At 38.3% G+C, this 23,282-nt stretch overlaps 1 protein-coding gene across 1 annotated transcript; it reads left to right on the top strand.

The window, feature by feature from the left end:
- The first annotated feature begins 4,319 nt into the window (after positions 1–4,319).
- LOC103696913 (serine hydroxymethyltransferase 4-like) lies at positions 4,320–8,462 on the top strand. Its single transcript, XM_008778634.6, has 4 exons — positions 4,320–5,262; positions 6,469–6,859; positions 6,942–7,043; positions 7,949–8,462. The coding sequence occupies exons 1-4, from the start codon at positions 4,378–4,380 to the stop codon at positions 8,191–8,193; spliced, it is 1,623 nt and encodes a 540-aa protein (XP_008776856.3). The 5' UTR covers positions 4,320–4,377; the 3' UTR covers positions 8,194–8,462.
- The last annotated feature ends 14,820 nt before the right edge of the window (positions 8,463–23,282 follow it).

Here is a 23,282-nt window from a genome sequence, read left to right as displayed (position 1 = left end):
ATCACTAATTAGGTTATATTCCCACTTTACTTTTATATATATATATATATATATATATATATATATATATATATATAAACATACATACAAACATACATGCATACATATATATGTATGTATGTATGTATGTATGTATATACATGTATATATATAGATGTATGTATATATATAGATAGATATCTGTATGTATCTACGTATACGTACATGTATGTATGTATGTATATACATATACATACATGTATACAGGCACACACACACACACACACATATATATATATATATATATCTATATATATATATGTATATATGTATATATATATGTATATATATATACACACACATATATGTATATATATACACACACATATATGTATATATATATACACACATATGTGTATATATATATATATATGTATATATACATATACGTATATGTATATATATATGTATATGTATATATATATGTATATGTATATATATATATATGTATATATATATATGTATATATATATATAGACACATATATGTATATATATATAGACACATATATGTATATATATATAGACACATATATGTATATATATATAGACACATATATGTATCTATATATATACACACACATATATGTATATATATATATATACACACACATATATCTATATATATATATACACACACATATATGTGTATATATATATATACACACACATATATGCGTATATATATGTATACACACACATATGTCTATATATGTATACACACATATATGTATATATATATATATATATATATATATATATATATATATACATATATACATATATGTATATATACATACATATGCATGTATACATACACATGCATGTATACATACACATATATGTATACATACAAACATATGTATATATATATTTGATGATGTTCCTTTGTATCGAAGTGTTGTTGGCAGTTTTTAATATCTGGCTTTCACTCGTCGAGATATAGCATTTTCTGTTCAACGTGTGAGTAAATATAAGCATAAACTGAGACAACTTCATTGGCAGGCAGTAAAATGCATTTTGTGTTTTCTAAAACATATAGTTTCCCATGGTCTACTTCTGTCTGCTTCCGCTAATCACACTTTACAAGCATTCTCCGATGTTGATTGGGCTGTAGATCAGGATGATCATCTATCCATAGGAGCTTATTGCATTTTCTATGGCCCTAATCTTATCACTGGTTAGCATGTGAATCTTACTTGAATATGGGTGGGTGGTGAATCTTACTTGACTACTCTAAGCCACTTCTTATCCTTTCTTTTCTTTTTGTCAAAATTGATGTTAGATTGACCATTAACATATTCTTAATTAAGAAGATCTGTTCATGCAATTGTATGCAACCTTGTTTTCATGTAAAAGGCATTTTTAGCAAAAAAAAAAAAAACTTCTATTATATACATTCATTAGGTGATCCAATTTTAGGCAACACTTGGTTCGTGAGATGGCCTCAACATGAGTTGATATCAAATTTAACTTAAAAACTATCCACATAAAAATACTACTTAATAATGGAACTTTGTAGCATATAGATACTCCTTAATAATGGATCTATACATCATTTGGGTTCATGATGGTCTAGCTTAGGCTCTCTTTCAAGCTTTAGGTCCACATGAATAGATCATGGGATCTATAGAAAACATTCGGATTCCTTGAGGTCCTATATTTCAATTTATATCGCACTTAAGATCTAGATCTATCCATACTCTTTAATAAACTATAAAATATTCAAGTATATATGATTATAGGTTAGCTTTTGATTATGCTAGTTTACATTCATCTGTTTTTCATTAGTTATCACCGGTAGTCTATGATAAAATGTTGTCAATCATATCAATTAAGAAGCTTTGATTATTTTCTCATAAAAAAAAGAAAAAAACACTTGAATGTTAGATCTGCCTAAACTCTTCAATGGTCTCAAATATTCATATTTATAGGATTATAGGACAATTTCTAGTTTACATCATTTTGCCTATATTCATTTTTTAATAGCTATTACCAATAGTTTGTGATAAATGTTATCGATCGTATTAACTAATAACAAGACCATAAATTTGCAAAATGAGGCACTACTAAATTGTTTGCAACATGATGAAACTCATCATTCTTGCCAATGGTTCATGTCTTCATGTTTTTCCTCATGTAAGTTCTTGTCTTGTCAAGGTATAACTAGCTATACTCAAAATCTAATCTCATTGTACCTTCAAATTTGCCTTCCAAAAACTTCCTTAGAACGCTTATGTTGCTACTTCCTATATGATTAATGATGAGATAAATTATACTTAACATAGGGGATCTATGTTTTATATCCTTCACATTTTTTTTGTTAAATATTATATTAAGTTTGAAGTTTGCTGAGTAGCCTCCACCAACAACTAAAGAGAGTAATCCAAATTTGAGTAATGATATTGTTACAAGTGATATAAAACATGGAAAACCATTTACAATTTTTCTGGAGCATCCATCTTTCTCTAGCAATGGTCCGATGATCGGAAGAGAAGCTAGCCTGCATGTTCTCAAGCAGTAAAAGTTTTCTAGATAAATTTCCCCATTTTAACCATTACATGATGCTTTGGTGGCTTTTAATAGTTCTATCGATAGAAAGACATTTTCAAAGCCCATGGTTGAGGAGCGCATAATCCACATGTTATCCATGCAAGTATAACCTTTAAAGCATGGGCGCAAATGGGTCGAGACGGACCGGGTCATGAGTGACCCCGACCCAACCCGATATTTTGTTCGGGTCCTAATATTAAACCTAGATCCAGCTAAATAGAAGATCGGGTCATATCGGGTTGGATCTACGGCTAAAATTTCTGATTAAACAGATTATTCAGGTCCGGTCGAGCCCATATCTAACCCAGTCTCATTCTAAAAAATTCGGATCCAGGTTGGATTCAGGTCGACTTCGGGCAATCTAGCAAGAATCTCTGTAGCATAACTAGCTATCTATGCCAAACTGGCCAAAGTTGCAAACACTTGTGCTCATTTCATAGGCTCAAACATTATGTTTATAGGTTTGTAAAATATTCAATTATACAAAGTAAAGTAACCCAAAGAGAATGATTTCATAAGATTCATGGATCCTATGGTATCTAGTTTCCAGAACGAGATATAATTTACCCATAAAAAAATTCAAAAATGGCATTTGAACCTTGCATCTCTCTTAGGCTAGTGACAAATAACTAAACGGCCCACGCCAGAAGATTCAGTCCAAAGGACAATACTGTTCTTCTTAGCAAACAAGATAACGTTTTTCTTTATTTTCTTGATGAAGTATGTGATTTTAATAGATTTGGGCAGATAAGGACCTGCTTTCTTGCACTAATCAGCAATCATACAAGATGGATGTGGACTTGGGAATATGAAGCTTCCAATTTCTCCTTGCTATCTTGCTTCTGGTTCATGCATGGATGGCAGGAACATGAGCATGGTGGTGGCTCTCCAGCCAAGGAGATGACCTGAGAATCGGTGGCAGGGTTGAGCTACACACACACTGTGGTGGCTGGCGGGCAGACAAGCGGAATTAATCAGAGGCTCTACGATGCGCCGGTCGCTGGTTTCTTTTTTTTGGTGTTAGAACATAAGAATGAGGAAGCAGGAGGTCTGACCATATTACGCTATGGACGCTATGGTCATTCTTCTCCTGATCCTGGAGCGCGCATGGAGACACTGATTTGGATGGTGAGACTTATGCTTCATGATTGATTGATTTTAATAAATCTCCAATAGATTCCAACACAATCTTTGGCTTGATGGAAAATGGAACCACAAGAGTCTTAAACTCTTCATGCTCCAAAATCATGAGAAGTGGTTGAAAAGCTTCACCAAAAGCTCCCGATGGCCTATCCTTTGGATTTAGAACAATTTTTACATATATTTCAAGAAATTCTGGTTGCATTAAGAAAAAATCCAGATCCAAAATCTTCATGCGGTCTCTAAGGGTATATCCGAGTTCGTATTGGGTCATAGAATAAACGATCCAAAATTAATCCAAAAAATAATGAATTAGACCGGATCGGAATATAGTAAATCTACATCCGATCCGAAAAGTAGAACGGATCTAATTTTAAAACCCAATCCGGTCTCATGGGTCCGTTAAAATAGGTCGGATCGAGTCCAAGTAGGCCGGATCGAGTTGGATCATGGGTCAATCTGGTTTATTTGGAGCGAGTCTATCATCAAGCTTAATTTCATGCATTTTTATCAACATACCATATTTTGTAGATACACGGTATTTGTACCCAAATAAAAGTCTTTCCGTTTCTCCCTTTTTTTAAGGTAAATAAAATGACCACCAAGGGAGGCAGTGACCTACCGCACCAACAACCCAAACACCGTCATGTGGTCACAAGCTGCCACCTCTTCTATAAAGCCGCTGCCCTCGTACCGCCGACTCCGCCGCGGCCTCCAACGACCCTCTCCCCACCTCATCTTCCCCATCCCGACGCCTCCTCCTCCCAGATCCCTTCTCGTCCCCCGCCGCCCCCTCGCCGTCGCCGCCGCCACCGCCTCCTCCTCAACCGCCTCCACCGCCGCCTCCTCCTCCATGGACTCCGTCGCCGCCTGGGGCCTCACCCCTCTCGACGCCGTCGACCCGGAGATCCACGATCTGATCGAGCGCGAGAAGCGCCGGCAGAGCCACGGCATCGAGCTCATCGCCTCCGAGAACTTCACCTCCTTCGCCGTAATGGAGGCCCTCGGCAGTGCTCTCACCAACAAGTACTCCGAGGGCATGCCCGGCAACCGCTACTACGGCGGCAACGAGTTCATCGACGTTATCGAGAACCTGTGCCGCGCCCGCGCCCTCGCCGCCTACCGCCTCGATTCCGCCCGCTGGGGCGTCAACGTCCAGCCCTACTCCGGCAGCCCCGCTAACTTCGCCGCCTACACGGGCCTCCTCAACCCCCACGACCGCATCATGGGCCTCGACCTCCCCTCCGGCGGCCACCTCACCCACGGCTACTACACCTCCGGCGGGAAGAAGATTTCTGCCACCTCCATTTACTTCGAGAGCTTGCCCTACAAGGTCAGCCCCGTCACCGGCTACATCGACTACGACAAGCTCGAGGAGAAGGCCCTCGACTTCCGCCCCAAGCTCATCATCTGCGGTGGCAGCGCCTACCCGAGGGAGTGGGACTACGCCCGCTTCCGATCCATTGCCGACAAGTGCGGCGCTCTCCTCCTCTGCGACATGGCTCACATCAGTGGCCTCGTTGCCGCTCAGGTATTTGTCAAAATGAAATTTTGGGATTTGTTTTCCTCCCAAGATAAAATTTTTAGATCTGCGTCTTGGTTTCAACTTCTAGTGTTGGTTGAGGTAGATGTCGATGCATGATAAGTTGATCTGATTGAAATTGATGGGATTTGTTCTTTTGGTTGCGAGGACTTAGATTAGATCTTGTGGAATTTGGTGATCTTCAAGTAAATGTGTTGCTTGCTTCTGACTTCTGTTCTTTTGATGCAATCAGTGTTTTTTTTTTCTTTCAAATTTGGTCGCGAGAGATCTGAATTTCCTGCTTTATTCGTTCTAGTTGATCTGTCTATGCTTCACAATGAACTGATTCACAAAGGTTTGAAGCTTGCATGCTTATAGTATAGATTCTGGAATGATTTATCGACTACAAGAATGAGAAATAGATTTGTGAATTCTCCAATTTCATCGGGTCATGTGGAGCACCTCTATCATATATTTAAGAATGAGATCTGATTATACCGATTCTAGATTTGTTTTTGCCTAGTTCTACATTAGTTATGATATTCTTCATCGGGTCAAATGGAGCACCTCTATCTTAGATTTACGAGTGAGATCTGAATATACTGATTCTAGATTTGTTTTTGTCTAGTTCTGCATTAGTTATGATATTTATTGACAAAAAAGAAAAGTAAGTTCGTGCACTTACAAAAAATTTTAGATTCAAATGACTGTGTTTCGTTGGACTTATGTTTATGAGAAAACAAACAAAGCAGTTAATTTCATGAATATGGAAGGACAATGCAGCGTTTCTGTTCTGATCTTGTTGGGCTCCATTTTCTATTTATATAGCAATATCAGATAACATATCTGGATATCCTTATTCAAGATTTCTTCTACTGAGCTTTTTGATGTATATTGACCTAATAGGAGCTTGAATTCTCATATTACTGTATTTAGATATCTGGATTTAGTTTCAGTTCTGTTTGTAAGCAAACAAATGCAGTGTTAAAGCCTGCATAATTTTTGAAGGTTCGAATACAATCCAGTTGGATTTTGTTTCTGAGTTCTGAATTTTTTTTTGAGTGTTGTTTGCATGCATGTCTTAATATTGGAAAAAACAAAGAATTTTGTCTGATTTAATGGTTCTGTTGCTAAAGTAAGGCTCTTGTGATTTATTTTTCAGGGGCTATCGTTTTCTTGTTTAGTTTTAACTTTTTTTTCTTGTGTCATGTACAGGAAGCTGCAGACCCATTTGAATTCTGTGATGTGGTCACGACCACGACTCACAAGAGTCTTAGAGGGCCAAGGTCAGGCATGATCTTCTACAGGAAGGGCCCTAAGCCTCCCAAGAAGGGCCAGCCAGAAGATGCTGTTTATGATTTTGAAGACAAGATCAACTTTGCAGTGTTTCCATCTCTGCAAGGTGGACCTCACAATCACCAGATTGCTGCTCTGGCTGTGGCCCTGAAACAGGCCATGTTGCCTGGGTTCAAGGCTTATGCCAAGCAGGTCAAGGCCAATGCTGTCGCTTTGGGAAAATATCTGATGAGCAAGGGGTATAAGATGGTCACTGATGGGACTGAGAACCACCTCGTCCTCTGGGATCTCCGGCCTCTTGGCTTGACTGGTATATAGTATCTTCTTTTTGTGCTTAGTTGTTTATTTGAGGTCCATAAATTCATCTATTTCTCTCCATTGAATATTTTTAGGAAACAAGGTTGAGAAAGTTTGTGACCTTTGCAACATTACGGTGAACAAGAATGCTGTGTTTGGAGACAGCAGTGCATTATCTCCTGGTGGTGTTCGGATTGGTAAGAACTTTGTTATACTTGCAAAATGCCCTTGTTAAGATAAGTTGTTTTCTTGTAGACAGTTACAAGTTATTGTGCATTAGCTCCTGGTGGTGTTCAGATTGGTAAGAATTTTGTTATACTTGCAGAATGCCCTTGTTTGTATGAGTTGTTTTCTCGTCGACAGTTACAAGTTATTAAGACCTTGTATCAGCTTGTGAAATCTTAGGAATGATTTCTAAAGGATGTTCAGTTTTGAAAATTTTTTATTTAGCTTAAATGCGTGAAAAGAGAATTTAGCTGATTTGGGAAACTCAAGTACAAAAAACTACATGCCTCTAAATTCTAGTAATTGTTTTGGTCATGAAAGGCCTCTGGATATGCTATAATGTCTGTATAAAGAAGATCAACAATAAGACACTGAGGATGAGTGCTTAGAAACAGTGCTAACGATACATTCCCACTTGATGTAGATGATCACTAATATGAAAGCTTGTATATGTGGTGTGCTCAATATACATTCCTGCTTGATGGGTCAGACTACCTGCCGATATCTCATGTTGGGTTCAACACCAAAATCGTGGTCATCAATATGTGTGCTCTGTCTGCATATAGTTCTCATATGCACACACATGTAGATCTAGCATTTCTCATACAACAGCTGTCAAGGGTAGAATACAACAAGTTATTTGAACACAAAAAATAGATTTATAGATTTTCTTTGTACATTTGAAACCTTTCTTGTTATGTATGTTATTGTTGGGAAAATAAAAAAACAACCAAGCTTTTTTACTTTATATAAGAGTTGGCACTGAACAACCTCTGAGAACTTTATATGAATCCAACTATTTTTAAGTATGGTCATGTTTCTACAGTGGTACTTACAAATTAATGCAAATTAATCCTTGCTATTGTTTGTGTTGCAGGTACTCCTGCCATGACTTCAAGGGGTTTGGTTGAGAAGGACTTTGAGCAGATTGCAGAATTCCTTCACCAGGGAGTGAACATTTGCTTGAAAGTTCAGAAAGAGCATGGAAAGCTTCTGAAGGACTTCAACAAGGGTTTGGTGAACAACAAGGACATCGAGAACCTCAAGACAGAGGTGGAGAAGTTTTCATCTTCCTTTGACATGCCTGGTTTCCAAATGTCCGCCATGAAGTACAAGGACTAGGCCCAATATCATGATTGGCGCAATGCTCTACTGCACATTTTCTCACTCATTTTATTGCAAAAAAAACCTGCTCTGGGTTTTGTTGTTTATCTAGACAGTTACTTCAACTTTCTTCTTCTTCTTCTTCATTTTCTTTTCTTTTTTACGCCCTTAGATATGCTTATGGAAAGATTACATATTTCTACAATACGGAAGTGTATTCCATGCTACTTTTCTAATGTCTATTTTCCTGAGTAATAAACTTGAAAGCAATGGTTTTTTGATGCAAAGCGTGAGGCATTCTTTTGAACAACATGGAGTGGAGATGTTTCTATTAAAATTGTTGATTGTAGGGGGTGCCTGGAAATATCCATGCATCTGCTAGATCTACTACTGATTACATATATTTGATGTTGATGTATGGATTTTGATGATCAGTTCTCATGGTTTTAGCTGTGGGGAGTACCGTTTGCAATGTAGTCTGTGCTCTTGTTCCTTTCATCCTGGTCTGTTGCCCTGAAGCTTTCACTGCTTGAGTAAATATAAATTGTTTCAAATCAAATTCACGACTGTCTGATAAACCTTAAACCTTTAGATTGGTCGATTGGTCAGAACCAAAATTCCTTGATGATCATATGATTTTGATCTGTATCATCTATATAGGTTGTGATTATTTTTAAATTGCATTTGTTATCTGTGTGATATGGTGATTTATTGTAAATTGGATTATGTTTCAAGAAAAATACTTTTGGGAGGATATGTAATGGATTAATTCAGGAGATTCCTTGTGGGGAAAGATGTTTTTAAGAGGAGAATGAAATGGATACGTGGGACAATATGTTGTAAGTTTTGCAGGGGTGCATAGAGGCTATGATTTCAGAGATTTAAAAAAGGAAGGAGATACTATTTTGGAGCTCGCAATGGTATATGATTTAGTTTTGACCAACATCTACTTTAGAAAGGTTTTCACTTGATAATTTTTTAAAAACGGGATTAATCAAGTCAAGCAGTTTTTTTTTTCTTACTAGAGACACTGATTGGGTTTTATGCAAAGATTGTAAGGTTATATTATGTGTCCAATATAGATCGGTAGTTTTGGATATCTATTTGGAAATGAAAGAACTCAGAAACCGGAGAACTAGGTAGTTGAAATTATGAGGAGAGAAACAAATGACTTTTATGGATAGAATATTCAAGAAAGGAAAATAGGATCTATACAAAAAAAATTATTACCATGTGGGAAGAGATGACCAATAGCATTAGCTATAGATGTATTAGGAGAACCAAAGATGGGACTGCAATAGGGTAGTTATGAGTTGGGTAGCCCATTACTCATATCTGTTTTGTAGTTGACGGAATGGAGTAGGTTGCAACAGGTTGGGGTGGGTAATATTGCAATTTTTTTCACGCAAGTTAAATATATAAAAAAATATAAAAAGTAAATCTCGGTACTTTGTATAATATTAAATAAAATAAAAGTCGAAGATGGAAAACATAGCAAACCAAATTTTTGATAATAATAAAAACAACAAATAGAAATTTTGCTTTTTAGGAAGTAAAATGTTCCTTAAATTATGAAAAGCAATTAACTGAAAAAAAAAAAACAACCTGTACTTAAGTGAAAGAATTGTGAGTGTTAGTGTTAAGCGAAGTAACACTGATGACAAGAGATTGGGACTCGAAGAACTCCACTAGGACAACCTTATTCATGTTCAAAACCTATCATTCATTCTCCTAGGTGGGTGTGAGATCTTGGGCAAAAGGAGAGTGGGTATGGCTAAGGTTTGAGAAGGGAGGGGACAAACAACTGAAGTGACTAGGGCATCGAATCGTGAGATTTTGGGGAGGAGAGTGGGTGCGACTAGAATTTTGAAAGGGAGAGGATGATCAGCCAAGGAAAGTAGATAGACTAGGACATCAAATAATCTAAATCTGATGCGAAGGGCAGGAAGGCACCGATTGGTTAAGGTTCATACATATCTGGGTCGGGTTCAGGGGGGGCATTGCCATCATCCACATCTATTGTGGATTCACTATAAGTTTAGAATGAAGACATGTCTCTATTGTCAACTCTAAATGGGTTGGATAAAGCCCAACCCATTAGGGTCAGGTACCCGATGGTTTGAAGTAAACTACCAACTCTCATGAAAGGAAAAAGAGCCATCTAGTAAAGAAACTAATTGGTGAAATGACAAAGTTTAGTTAGCATTTTGACTAAAAGAGGGTGTTGTAGAAACTATCTAAATGTAGAAATATAGAGTCATATAAAAGTTATAAGGTCAGTAAGGAAGTTAAGAAGACGGTATAAGAGGCTAAATTCAAAGTGTATAAAGAGTCGTATCATAAGTTAGAAATTAAGGATAAGGAGAAAAATATCTATAAGATTGCAAGATTAAGGGAAGAAAAACTAGAGACTTGATTTAAATTAGATGTATCAAAAAAGAAAATCAGAAAGTTTTGGTTGAGGAGGACGTGATTAGAGAAAGATATAGAAGTTATTTTGATAAGTTATTTAATAAAAATCATGTAAACATTTTGTAATGTCTTACTGAAGAAGATGACTGAAAAGATGAAAATAGGAGATAAGATTGGACTAGATGGAATCCTCATTGAGGTTTGAAAGTATTTAGCTAGTTTGAAAGTAACTTGGTTAACTAATTTTTTTAATAAAATTTTAAAGACTAAGAAGATCAATGATAAATAGAGAAAGAGCAGTATAGTATTGATTTATAATAATAAAGGTGATACTCAAAATTATTTTAATTATCATGGTATTGAATTCATGAGCTATACGATGAAATTTTAGAAAAAGATGATTCACTACAACAAAAATCCTTATTAGTGGCAGTTGTAAGTGCTGCTTGTATAAGCAAGACAAAATGCTACAAATACCTTTATCGGCATTTTTGTAGCATTTTGTTATTGGTATTTTTGTCCATCTTAAGATCGTGTCCGCAATTAATTATTGGTATTTTTGAAAAATCTGATAAAAATCTCCTTTTTTGCAACATATAAAAGTGCCCTTAAGGATTCAATCCTACAATTTTTTTTTGATTTTTTATGGCAATTATATATATTGATAATCATGTGCGACACAATAGTATATGCCGATAGAGCTTCATGCATTAGCGGCATTTATATATGCCATTAAATATGTATTCCATTAGGTATTACTTGCACTTTTATATGCTGGTAATAACTGACTTGCTGACTTTTGCTACAAAATGCCACTATTTCATTTAAATTGCAACGGCTACCTCCCATTTTTTCCAATATTATGCAACTACCATAAATTCATTATTTAGTCTCACTTTTTTTAAATGCTTTAAAAAATTTAGATAACTATAGTAAAGTTGATTCTGATAGCTAATAAAAGATTATACTTGAAACTGAAGATATTCTAATGTTTAATTCTTGTAATAGTAATTGCAACCTTATAGTATAAATTATATATTTTGACTAAATTTGAGAAACTGTCATAATAGTAGACACATTTAGCATGTTGTGATACTAGGAACATCATTTCATAATCAAAATGCTTCATTGAAATAAATGTTTTTCTATATTTCTTTGGCAAAAAGTAAATAGATTTTTGATTCTTTATACTAAGGCATCCAAACCATTGAAGAACAAACTAATGAATCATGGAGTTCAAACCAAACGGTCATGTCTCATATCATATTCCCACAATCAAGTTTTAGGCTTGTTTTTACAATTTGAACCTACCAAAAGGAAGTCCAAATACAAGTTCAAATAAAGAAAAGCCAAAAAGAAAGGGATCATCAACACTGTCCCCCTTCATCGATCTCATCATCCCTCTATTTACGAACAACCTACCAAATATAAGAGAGATAATAATAAGTTAGATTGTAGTTTCAATTTAATTATTATAAAAGAGTCAAAATGCAAAAATAGTAAGTATATAAGTTGAAGGCCAAGCAACTCTTGCACCAGTTGCATCCTTAATAGTTTTGTAATGGCCATATTCTCTCATCAGTGGTTCATCATGCTCTATTAGAATCATCATCAATACTTTCCAGAATTCAAGTCCTAGTGTTACTCCACCTACAACTGTTGTAGGACTCCTACTAAAAAAAAGCTCACATTGGGACTCAGTAAATAGACCTCACATCCATCCTACAATTGAAACCATTTTGTTGATATATTAAACTCATAAGGATATCGGATTTTCAAAGATATGGAAAAAAACTTTTTTTAGGAGGATTGTTTTGTTTCGCTCATTATGTAGCCCTTTTTGCCACCTCTTCGACTGTTCATGTAAGTTCTTATATATTGTAACTTATAATTTTAATTAAAAAATTAGAATCAAAGCTAAAAATATATTATATAAGAATTGATCATTTATTTTAACAAGTGAAACAAATTTTGAAAAACTAGTAAGCTGAATGATGGAAGCAAGTGGCTGCATGATGAGGATTGCGTATGTTGTTCAGGTAACTCTTCATGGGGGCTAGCAGCATCACCAACCTAATATAAACCACAAAGTTCAATAAAAAAGTGAGATTTTAAAATCTGAGAGCAATATGATTGAACTAAGGAAGTAATTGTCTGTAATACCTGGGCCCAAAAAATCAACTAGGCCCAATTACTCCTCTTTGGGCCCATATTTGAACATTGGGCCATGACATCTAATAGACTAACTGGGTCCATGGTTGGCAGCCCGTATGATGGCTGCCACCTCATGCTTTATGCATGGATTTGATTAGGGCCAGGTGGGGATGGCCCAGGTGTTAGGTCCTTCACAGGAGAAAGCTGGGGCTGACACCTCACCCCAGCAAAAAGAGCCTTACGACTCTCCTTCCTCTCCAAGGATTTTCTAGGATGACTACTGAAGCACCGGAGCAGGGGGCACCACAGTTCATCCCGGAAATGGTAAGCTCCCTGATCATGTTCTATTTCTTTGTTATCCTTCCTGTTTCCAAAATAAAATAGAGGAGGGACTCCGTACACGGTTCTCGGCTGCAGCCGCTGCCGGCTCTCGGCCGGGGGGTTGCAGTCGGCCGGAGCTCCATTCCCTTCTTCATCTTCAGTGGGATAGGGGGTCTCGGTGAAGAGAAGAAGGGAGGAAAGAAAAGAAGAAGAAAGAAAGAAGAAAAAGGAGAGAGGGAAGAGGGGACTCCCCTGTGCGGCCGCGAGTGTCGTCGGCGCCGTTGGTCCCCGCCGCGGGCTGTTCCTCCCTCGAGGTCTCTCTTCTCCACGGGAAGGAGAGAGGATCGGCGACCACGGGCCGCGGCTGCTGCAGGCGCCACGGGAGCCGCCGGCCGACCTCAATCCGGCCCCCGAGCCCCGGCATGGGGTCCCCCCCCCTCTATGGTCACGAAAGAAGAGGAGAGGAAAAGAAGAAAAGAGGAAGAGGGGACTCACCGGCACGTCGTCGTGTGCGACGGCCGCGAGCACCGTCGACACGAGCGTCGACCGCAGACGCGGCCGAGAGCGCCGCAGGCTCGGCCGGGGACGCCGCGGGGCCTGGTCGCGAACGCCGGCGGTCATGGCCCGACCCCCTCCGCTCGCCGTCCTCCCCTCCGCTCGTCATCCTCCCTTCGTCAGAGAAGAGAAGAGGAGAAAGGGGGAAGAGAGGAGGGAGTCGGGAAGGCTCTGGAGAAGAGAAGAAAAAGAAAAGAAAAAAGAGAGAGAGAAAGAAAAAGAAAAAGAAAGAAAAAAAAGAGGGAAATGGAAAGGAAAAAGAAAAAAAAAAAAGAAGAGAAGAGAATGATGATGACATGGGGTCATTAGGAAATGCGAGTGAAATCAGCAATAGAGTTGATACGGGAACATGCCCAATAGCACATGATGTTTTGACAAATATTAGTTGATGTTTTGACAAAAAGAAAAAAAAAGAAAAAGAGAATGATGATGACATGGGGTCATTAGGAAATGCGAGTGAAATCAGCAATAGAGTTGATACGGGAACATGCCCAATAGCACATGATGTTTCAGGAGTTTGTATTTAGTAATCATGCTTGTAAGATCTGAAATAAATTATTTTATCTCTAATAGAGGGGCAATTATTAAATGCTTTCATTTATCACTAAGAAGCAAGTTTAAATTGTTTTATGGGGAAGGTGAAAAATTATGGATGATAATTCCACATATCATTATCTAGTGCAAGGAGCACAAAAGAAGAAATTTTTTTTATAAAAAAGATCTTACGATAAAAGTATGCATCTCTTTCTTTTAACGGATATATGAGATCGAGAATTACCTTCTAGCAATGCTGAAATAGGACAGATTATTGTTCATGCAATTTAAGGATACCTAATATAACATATTGGGATACTAAGGAATAATTTTCAGAAGTTTACACAATTCCGAGCTTAAAATGTTCTAAGATGACTTGAGGGCTAATCTCTTATTAGGAAAGAAGGCTCATTTTCAATGGATGAAGTTATTGAAAAGGTAAAATTCGTTTAAAGCGTTTGTCACTTATTTAAGAGGATCTTATATTGGGATACCCTTTCTTTGCTCGCTCATGGAAAAGTAAAAAGAAGTTCTATCTAAGTAAAACTCGATCAAGATGGAGGAAAGATTTGAAGTGCAAATACACATGAGGTATTAAATAGTTCTGTTTGTAGACAAATAGTATATTGATTAAAAGTTATTAGTGAATTCAAAGGATTTTGATCAGAGTGCGCAGCGAAAACATAGTGATCTGAATTATTTATCTAAGTTGGCCAGAAGTATTATTCTTTTGATTCGGAAAGTTTTAATAATAAAAGATTTGATCTATTTTCTGATGTAGTAGGATTTTTCTTGATAAATAAAAAGAGAATGTTCTGATTGTTGGATAGAACTGTGCTATCCTAGATTCTCCAGTTTTATGTCATGCTAAAAAAATTCTTAGCATCTTGAGACTAGAATTAACGGATCATCAATTTTGATCTTAGATCTGGAATATGTTGATATAGACCTCCGTCCTCCTAAATTCGAAGCTTGAATATTTTTTCAACCCTTTATTTGATTGAGAGAAATTGAGGTTGTCAATTGACTTTGATGAATATCTATCAAAGGTGAATTAGAGTTGTCTATGATCTAATCTTATGATAGATCGGTTAATCGAGAGAAGTTGATATTTTGGCAAAGAAACTTGATGTTCTTATTCAGAATTGAGATGTAGATTTTCGTGTATAAGAAAAAAGTTTGATTTAGATCACCTACCAAAAGAATCAAATCTGAAAATATTAGATCTTATTCTTTTGATAAGATCTAATGATGAAGTTGTATTGATGAATAGAATTATTGAAAAAAAAAGAAAACAAAAAGAAAAAAAAAGAAAATTGAATTAGATTTCTAATGGAGAAAAGTGTTGTTGATTCTATGAATAATCTGGAGATAGCTATATAATTTCACCAATGAGTTTTTCTATTGTTGGCAATTCCTGGGAGATTTTCAGCATCTTAAATTTAGTATTAACGGATTGATGGTGCCTTGGTTGGGCTTAGACATAGAATGTTCCCTACTCCTAGCTATGACATTTTCGTTCTACCTATTTAAAAGGGATTTGAAGTTTTGCTAGGATAAAAGTTGATCATTAAATTGTAGGCAAAGTTAAGAGAAGAAAGAGGATTATAGGTTATAAAAAGTATTTGATGCTAATGCTTTCACCTATTTCTGTTAAGCCGATTACGATCTTTGTGTGGACTTAATCGAAAGCAATTAATTTCTTGGGCCAAGGATTATAGTATTTAAAATCTAAGGTAGGAAGACCAGTCTTGTTTTGGAAGAGACCAAAAGAACTCCTACGTATCATAGATGAAAAGGGGTCAAGTTTTGAGATGCCTTGATTTTTCCAAAATCTTATGAGCAAGCCCTTTAAGAGGGAGACTGTTTAGGAGCTCGAGAATGATGTGATGGTGGCATACATTCGAAGTTTAAAGCTCTAAGCATGATTAAATTTCGAGGACAAAATTTATTTAAGGGGGGAAGAATGTAAAACCTAGGCCCAAAAAATCAACTGGGCCCAATTACTCCTTTTTGGGCCCATATTTGAACATTGGGCCATGACATCTAATAGACTAACTGGGTCCATGGTTGGCAGCCCGTTTGATGGCTGCCACCTTATGCTTTATGCATGGATTTGACTAGGGCCAGGTGGGGATCAGAGGAAGGCCCAGGTGTTAGGTCCTTCATAGGGAAAAGCTGGGGGTGACACCTCATCCCAGCAAAAAGAGCCTTACGACTCTCCTTCCTCTCCAAGGATTTCCTAGGATGACTACTGAAGCACCGGAGCAGGGGGCACCACAGTTCATCCCGGAAATGGTAAGCTCCCTGATCATGTTCTATTTCTTTGTTATCCTTCCTGTTTCCAAAATAAAATAGAGGAGGGACTCCGTACATGGTTCTCGGCTGCAGCCGCTGCCGGCTCTCGGCCGGGGGGTTGCAGTCGGCCGGAGCCCCATTCCCTTCTTCATCTTCAGTGGGATAGGGGGTCTCAGTGAAGAGAAGAAGGGAGGAAAGAAAAGAAGAAGAAAGAAAGAAGAAAAAGGAGAGAGGGAAGAGGGGACTCTCGTGTGCGGCCGCGAGTGTCATCGGCGCCGTTGGTCCCCGCCGTGGGCTGTTCCTCCCTCGAGGTCTCTCTTCTCCACGGGAAGGAGAGAGGGTCGGCGACCACGGCCCGCGGCTGCTGCAGGCGCCACGGGAGCCGCCGGCCGACCTCAATCCGGCCCCCTAGCCCCGGCATGGGGTCGCCCCCCCTCTATGGTCACGAAAGAAGAGGAGAGGAAAAGAAGAAAAGAGGAAGAGGGGACTCACCGGCTCGTCGTCGTGTGCGGCGGCCGTCGGCTTCGGCCGCGAGCACCGTCGACACAAGCGTCGACCGCAGGCGCGGCCGAGAGCGCCGCAGGCTCGGCCGGGGACGCCGCAGGGCCTGGTCGCGGACGCCGCCGGTCATGGCCCGGCCCCCTCCGCTCGCCGTCCTCCCCTCCGCTAGTCGTCCTCCCTTCGTCGGAGAAGAGAGGAGGAGAAAGGGGGAAGAGAGGAGGGAGTCGGGAAGGTTCTGGAGAAGAGAAGAAAAAGAAAAGAAAAGAGAGAGAAAGAAAAAAAAAAGAAAAAAAAAAGAGGGAAATGGAAAGGAAAAGAAAAAAAAAAAGAAGAGAAGAGACCCTTAATGGGTCCGGCCTAACGGGACGGATCGGGGTTCGGGTCCGAAACCCGTTAAGCCCAATAATAAGAAATTGGTTTAGCCAATTGAACCTGAACCCGAGCCCAATCAATTGAGCTAAGTCTGGACGAGCCCAAACTGCAAATTGGGTCAAGTCCGAACCGAATTAAGCCTAAATTAATTTGGGTCCGAATCCAATTAAGTTGAGTTAGTTCTAGCAGATCCAATTGAATATGAATCAGGCTCAATTTAAACCCAATTCAACTAATTTGAGGCCAAATTGAGCCCCAAAGGCTCTAAATTGGGTAAATTGGACTTGGGCTAGATTCTTGGATGGGATCCAAACAAGTAAATTCATAGTATGATGAACTAAGAAATTTTATAATAAATAAATATGGAATAATGTAATCCCTATGATGTTGTTTTTGGTGATTAAGGATTTGTCACCTGAACCCGAGAAATTTGGAAAGCGAATCATAGTAAGTAACCTGTCTTAATCTTCTATGGATCATGCATGTAAGTAACCCGTCTTAATTTTATTGTAGATCATGTATTATAAGAATGAGTGTTATTCATGCAATTTAAATTGCATATATGTTTTGTGAAAAAAATGGAAGCAATCTATTCTAAACCTATTATGGATCATGTCATGTTTATTAATATTTCCTAAGTGTTATTCAAGTACATACTTCATGGATGATATGTTATGATAAGTAAGTAACTTGCCTGATTTCATAAATTATGGCCATGTATTCATCATGATTATGATGATATTTTAAATCATGCATGCAAGTTAGTATAGCAAAATCCTATTTAGCCAAGAGGCACTATAAATGGGCTCAAAGATGCTACTGATCGAATGCAACTGAGCTGGCCTTGCTAGTGGCCGAGAATGACTATGCTGGCCTTGCTAGTGGCCGAGAATGACTAAGCTAGCCCTGCCAGTGGCCGAGAATGACTTCGCAGTAGCATCCGAGAGAATGGACCACGGCATGCCGGGGGCACGGTTTCATATGTATACTTTATGAAAATTTTTGCTTGACTCGAAATACTGCTTTGTTTACCCAGCATACATATTTTGCCATGATAAATTGTTAGATAATATGCATGTCAGCTTCTCAAACCCTAAAAAGCATGTTCAGTCTTTTAGTTGAACCAATAAGATTATGCAGGATTACTTACTGAGCCGCGTAGCTCATACCCGTTCATTTATATTTTTCTTTCAAATCCTCACCACTGATAACTGTCAGAGACACTTTAATTTGGTATCAACGCTTCTTTCCTTTGGGGTAAAATAAGTATACTTTTGTGTACATAAACTACATAGAAGCTCTGTATTTGGGTACTGACCAGCATGTTGTACTAAGAATGCTTTCATATATAAAGGTTTGGTTGGTTTGACTACCCTGCTACCCATGTATGAGGCTTCGTGCTATTGTGGCGGTAGTCGGCAATAGTACGGCCGTGTTACGGATCCGGATTCGGGGCGTGACATTCTTGTGGTATCAGAGCATTAGGGTTAACAAGAGTATAACCTTAAAAATATGGGAAAAATGGGTAGTTAAGTCTCATTTAGTGAGATTCCGCATAATTGGAAAGAAAGAAAAGATTTTATTGGTCGTATCATCGGTCAGTCACGAAAATTGCTTGACACAAATATTTTGATAGGTGATAATGAGCAACAAAAAGAAAGAAGTTAGGGCTAATACAAAACCATTTTAGGGGCGTGATTGTGACTGGTATGGTATGAGAATTCAAGACTTAAGACTACTAAGGATTTTGGTGTTTTGAATCAGAATGCTAGTGAGCTATGCCAAAATAAGAATAAGCTAGTTTGGAGATTTCTCGATGGAGTAATTTGTATTTTGGATTGTGATTAAAGTATATTTTGACTAATATTAAGTAGAGTACCAGCCATGGAATATTAAAGTACAGTGCGTATCAGTATATATGTGATTTTAGAAGTTTAACTTGATACTGAGTACTGTGGATAATACTTCTAGTTTGAAGTTAATTATTTTGATGGCAAGATAGGGTTCATTCATAAGTTGTTTAAGGCTTGGACAAGGAAAGATATTTTTTAATATTCTTCGAGGATGAAATCTGTATGACAATTATGCATGAAACTATTGTATAGAAAGAAAAAATATTTGAGGATGACATTTAGGAGTTTCTCCTTTGTTTACTTGGAATGTGAAATATTAGATCTTTTCAAATTACAATGCAAGATTAATATTTTGATTAGAAGTCATTTAGTAAATTCTGAAAATAATTTTCAATGTTGAAGAATATTTCAGGCTCAAATGTTCTACAATGGATAAAGTGCAGTAGTTTGTGATCCTGTGATAAATCAATTAAACAAATATTAGTTGATGTTTTGACAAAAAGAAAAAAAAAGAAAAAGAGAATGATGATGACATGGGGTCATTAGGAAATGCGAGTGAAATCAGCAATAGAGTTGATACGGGAACATGCCCAATAGCACATGATGTTTCAGGAGTTTGTATTTAGTGATCATGCTTGTAAGATCTGAAATAAATTATTTTATCTCTAATAGAGGGGTAATTATTAAATGCTTTCATTTATCACTAAGAAGCAAGTTTAAATTGTTTTATGGGGAAGGTGAAAAATTATGGATGATAATTCCACATATCATTATCTAGTGCAAGGAGCACAAAAGAAGAAATTTTTTTTTAAAAAAAGATCTTACGATAAAAGTATGCATCTCTTTCTTTTAACGGATATATGAGATCGAGAATTACCTTCTAGCAATGCTGAAATAGGACAGATTATTGTTCATGCAATTTAAGGATACCTAATATAACATATTGGGATACTAAGGAATAATTTTCAGAAGTTTACACAATTCCGAGCTTAAAATGTTCTAAGATGACTTGAGGGCTAATCTCTTATTAGGAAAGAAGGCTCATTTTTAATGGATGAAGTTATTGAAAAGGTAAAATTCGTTTAAAGCGTTTGTCACTTATTTAAGAGGATCTTATATTGGGATACCCTTTCTTTGCTCGCTCATGGAAAAGTAAAAAGAAGTTCTATCTAAGTAAAACTCGATCAAGATGGAGGAAAGATTTGAAGTGCAAATACACATGAGGTATTAAATAGTTCTGTTTGTAGACAAATAGTATATTGATTAAAAGTTATTAGTGAATTCAAAGGATTTTGATCAGAGTGCGCAGCGAAAACATAGTGATCTGAATTATTTATCTAAGTTGGCCAGAAGTATTATTCTTTTGATTCGGAAAGTTTTAATAATAAAAGATTTGATCTATTTTCTGATGTAGTAGTATTTTTCTTGATAAATAAAAAGAGAATGTTCTGATTGTTGGATAGAACTGTGCTATCCTAGATTCTCCAGTTTTATGTCATGCTAAAAAAATTCTTAGCATCTTGAGACTAGAATTAACGGATCATCAATTTTGATCTTAGATCTGGAATATGTTGATATAGACCTCCGTCCTCCTAAATTCGAAGCTTGAATATTTTTTCAACCCTTTATTTGATTGAGAGAAATTGAGGTTGTCAATTGACTTTGATGAATATCTATCAAAGGTGAATTAGAGTTGTCTATGATCTAATCTTATGATAGATCGGTTAATCGAGAGAAGTTGATATTTTGGCAAAAAAACTTGATGTTCTTATTCAGAATTGAGATGTAGATTTTCGTGTATAAGAAAAAAGTTTGATTTAGATCACCTACCAAAAGAATCAAATCTGAAAATATTAGATCTTATTCTTTTGATAAGATCTAATGATGAAGTTGTATTGATGAATAGAATTATTGAAAAAAAAGAAAAAAAAAGAAAATTGAATTAGATTTCTAATGGAGAAAAGTGTTGTTGATTCTATGAATAATCTGGAGATAGCTATATAATTTCACCAATGAGTTTTTCTATTGTTGGCAATTCCTGGGAGATTTTCAGCATCTTAAATTTAGTATTAACGGATTGATGGTGCCTTGGTTGGGCTTAGACCTAGAATGTTCCCTACTCCTAGCTATGACATTTTCGTTCGACCTATTTAAAAGGGATTTGAAGTTTTGCTAGGATAAAAGTTGATCATTAAATTGTAGGCAAAGTTAAGAGAAGAAAGAGGATTATAGGTTATAAAAAGTATTTGATGCTAATGCTTTCACCTATTTCTGTTAAGCCGATTACGATCTTTGTGTGGACTTAATCGAAAGCAATTAATTTCTTGGGCCAAGGATTATAGTATTTAAAATCTAAGGTAGGAAGACCAGTCTTGTTTTGGAAGAGACCAAAAGAACTCCTACGTATCATAGATGAAAAGGGGTCAAGTTTTGAGATGCCTTGATTTTTCCAAAATCTTATGAGCAAGCCCTTTAAGAGGGAGACTGTTTAGGAGCTCGAGAATGATGTGATGGTGGCATACATTCGAAGTTTAAAGCTCTAAGCATGATTAAATTTCGAGGACAAAATTTATTTAAGGGGGGAAGAATGTAAAACCTAGGCCCAAAAAATCAACTGGGCCCAATTACTCCTTTTTGGGCCCATATTTGAACATTGGGCCATGACATCTAATAGACTAACTGGGTCCATGGTTGGCAGCCCGTTTGATGGCTGCCACCTTATGCTTTATGCATGGATTTGACTAGGGCCAGGTGGGGATCAGAGGAAGGCCCAGGTGTTAGGTCCTTCACAGGGAAAAGCTGGGGGTGACACCTCATCCCAGCAAAAAGAGCCTTACGACTCTCCTTCCTCTCCAAGGATTTCCTAGGATGACTACTGAAGCACCGGAGCAGGGGGCACCACAGTTCATCCCGGAAATGGTAAGCTCCCTGATCATGTTCTATTTCTTTGTTATCCTTCCTGTTTCCAAAATAAAATAGAGGAGGGACTCCGTACATGGTTCTCGGCTGCAGCCGCTGCCGGCTCTCGGCCGGGGGGTTGCAGTCGGCCGGAGCCCCATTCCCTTCTTCATCTTCAGTGGGATAGGGGGTCTCGGTGAAGAGAAGAAGGGAGGAAAGAAAAGAAGAAGAAAGAAAGAAGAAAAAGGAGAGAGGGAAGAGGGGACTCCCGTGTGCGGCCGCGAGTGTCATCGGCGCCGTTGGTCCCCGCCGTGGGCTGTTCCTCCCTCGAGGTCTCTCTTCTCCACGGGAAGGAGAGAGGGTCGGCGACCACGGCCCGCGGCTGCTGCAGGCGCCACGGGAGCCGCCGGCCGACCTCAATCCGGCCCCCTAGCCCCGGCATGGGGTCGCCCCCCCCTCTATGGTCACGAAAGAAGAGGAGAGGAAAAGAAGAAAAGAGGAAGAGGGGACTCACCGGCTCGTCGTCGTGTGCGGCGGCCGTCGGCTTCGGCCGCGAGCACCGTCGACACAAGCGTCGACCGCAGGCGCGGCCGAGAGCGCCGCAGGCTCGGCCGGGGACGCCGCAGGGCCTGGTCGCGGACGCCGCCGGTCATGGCCCGGCCCCCTCCGCTCGCCGTCCTCCCCTCCGCTAGTTGTCCTCCCTTCGTCGGAGAAGAGAGGAGGAGAAAGGGGGAAGAGAGGAGGGAGTCGGGAAGGTTCTGGAGAAGAGAAGAAAAAGAAAAGAAAAGAGAGAGAAAGAAAAAAAAAAGAAAAAAAAAAAAGAGGGAAATGGAAAGGAAAAGAAAAAAAAAAAAGAAGAGAAGAGACCCTTAATGGGTCCGGCCTAACGGGACGGATTGGGGTTCGGGTCCGAAACCCGTTAAGCCCAATAATAAGAAATTGGTTTAGCCAATTGAACCTGAACCCGAGCCCAATCAATTGAGCTAAGTCTGGACGAGCCCAAACTGCAAATTGGGTCAAGTCCGAACCGAATTAAGCCTAAATTAATTTGGGTCCGAATCCAATTAAGTTGAGTTAGTTCTAGCAGATCCAATTGAATATGAATCAGGCTCAATTTAAACCCAATTCAACTAATTTGAGGCCAAATTGAGCCCCAAAGGCTCTAAATTGGGTAAATTGGACTTGGGCTAGATTCTTGGATGGGATCCA

Source organism: Phoenix dactylifera, chromosome 4 (genome assembly GCF_051530095.1).
Source record: "Phoenix dactylifera cultivar Ajwa chromosome 4, Ajwa_hap1_PhDact_Kaust_v1.1, whole genome shotgun sequence".
NCBI lineage: Eukaryota > Viridiplantae > Streptophyta > Magnoliopsida > Arecales > Arecaceae > Phoenix > Phoenix dactylifera.
The sequence above is the reverse complement of the archived record's forward strand: the minus strand, read 5'-3'. Positions and strand labels throughout refer to the sequence as shown.

Bases quoted from the DNA above. Each gene is read 5' to 3' on its own strand.
- LOC103696913 (XM_008778634.6), top strand. From the start codon at position 4,378: ATGTGGTCACAAGCTGCCACCTCTTCTATAAAGCCGCTGCCCTCGTAC. The intron at 5,263-6,468 runs GTATTTGTCAAA...TGTCATGTACAG, and splicing joins GTGGCCTCGTTGCCGCTCAG to GAAGCTGCAGACCCATTTGA. The intron at 6,860-6,941 runs GTATATAGTATC...GAATATTTTTAG, and splicing joins CCGGCCTCTTGGCTTGACTG to GAAACAAGGTTGAGAAAGTT.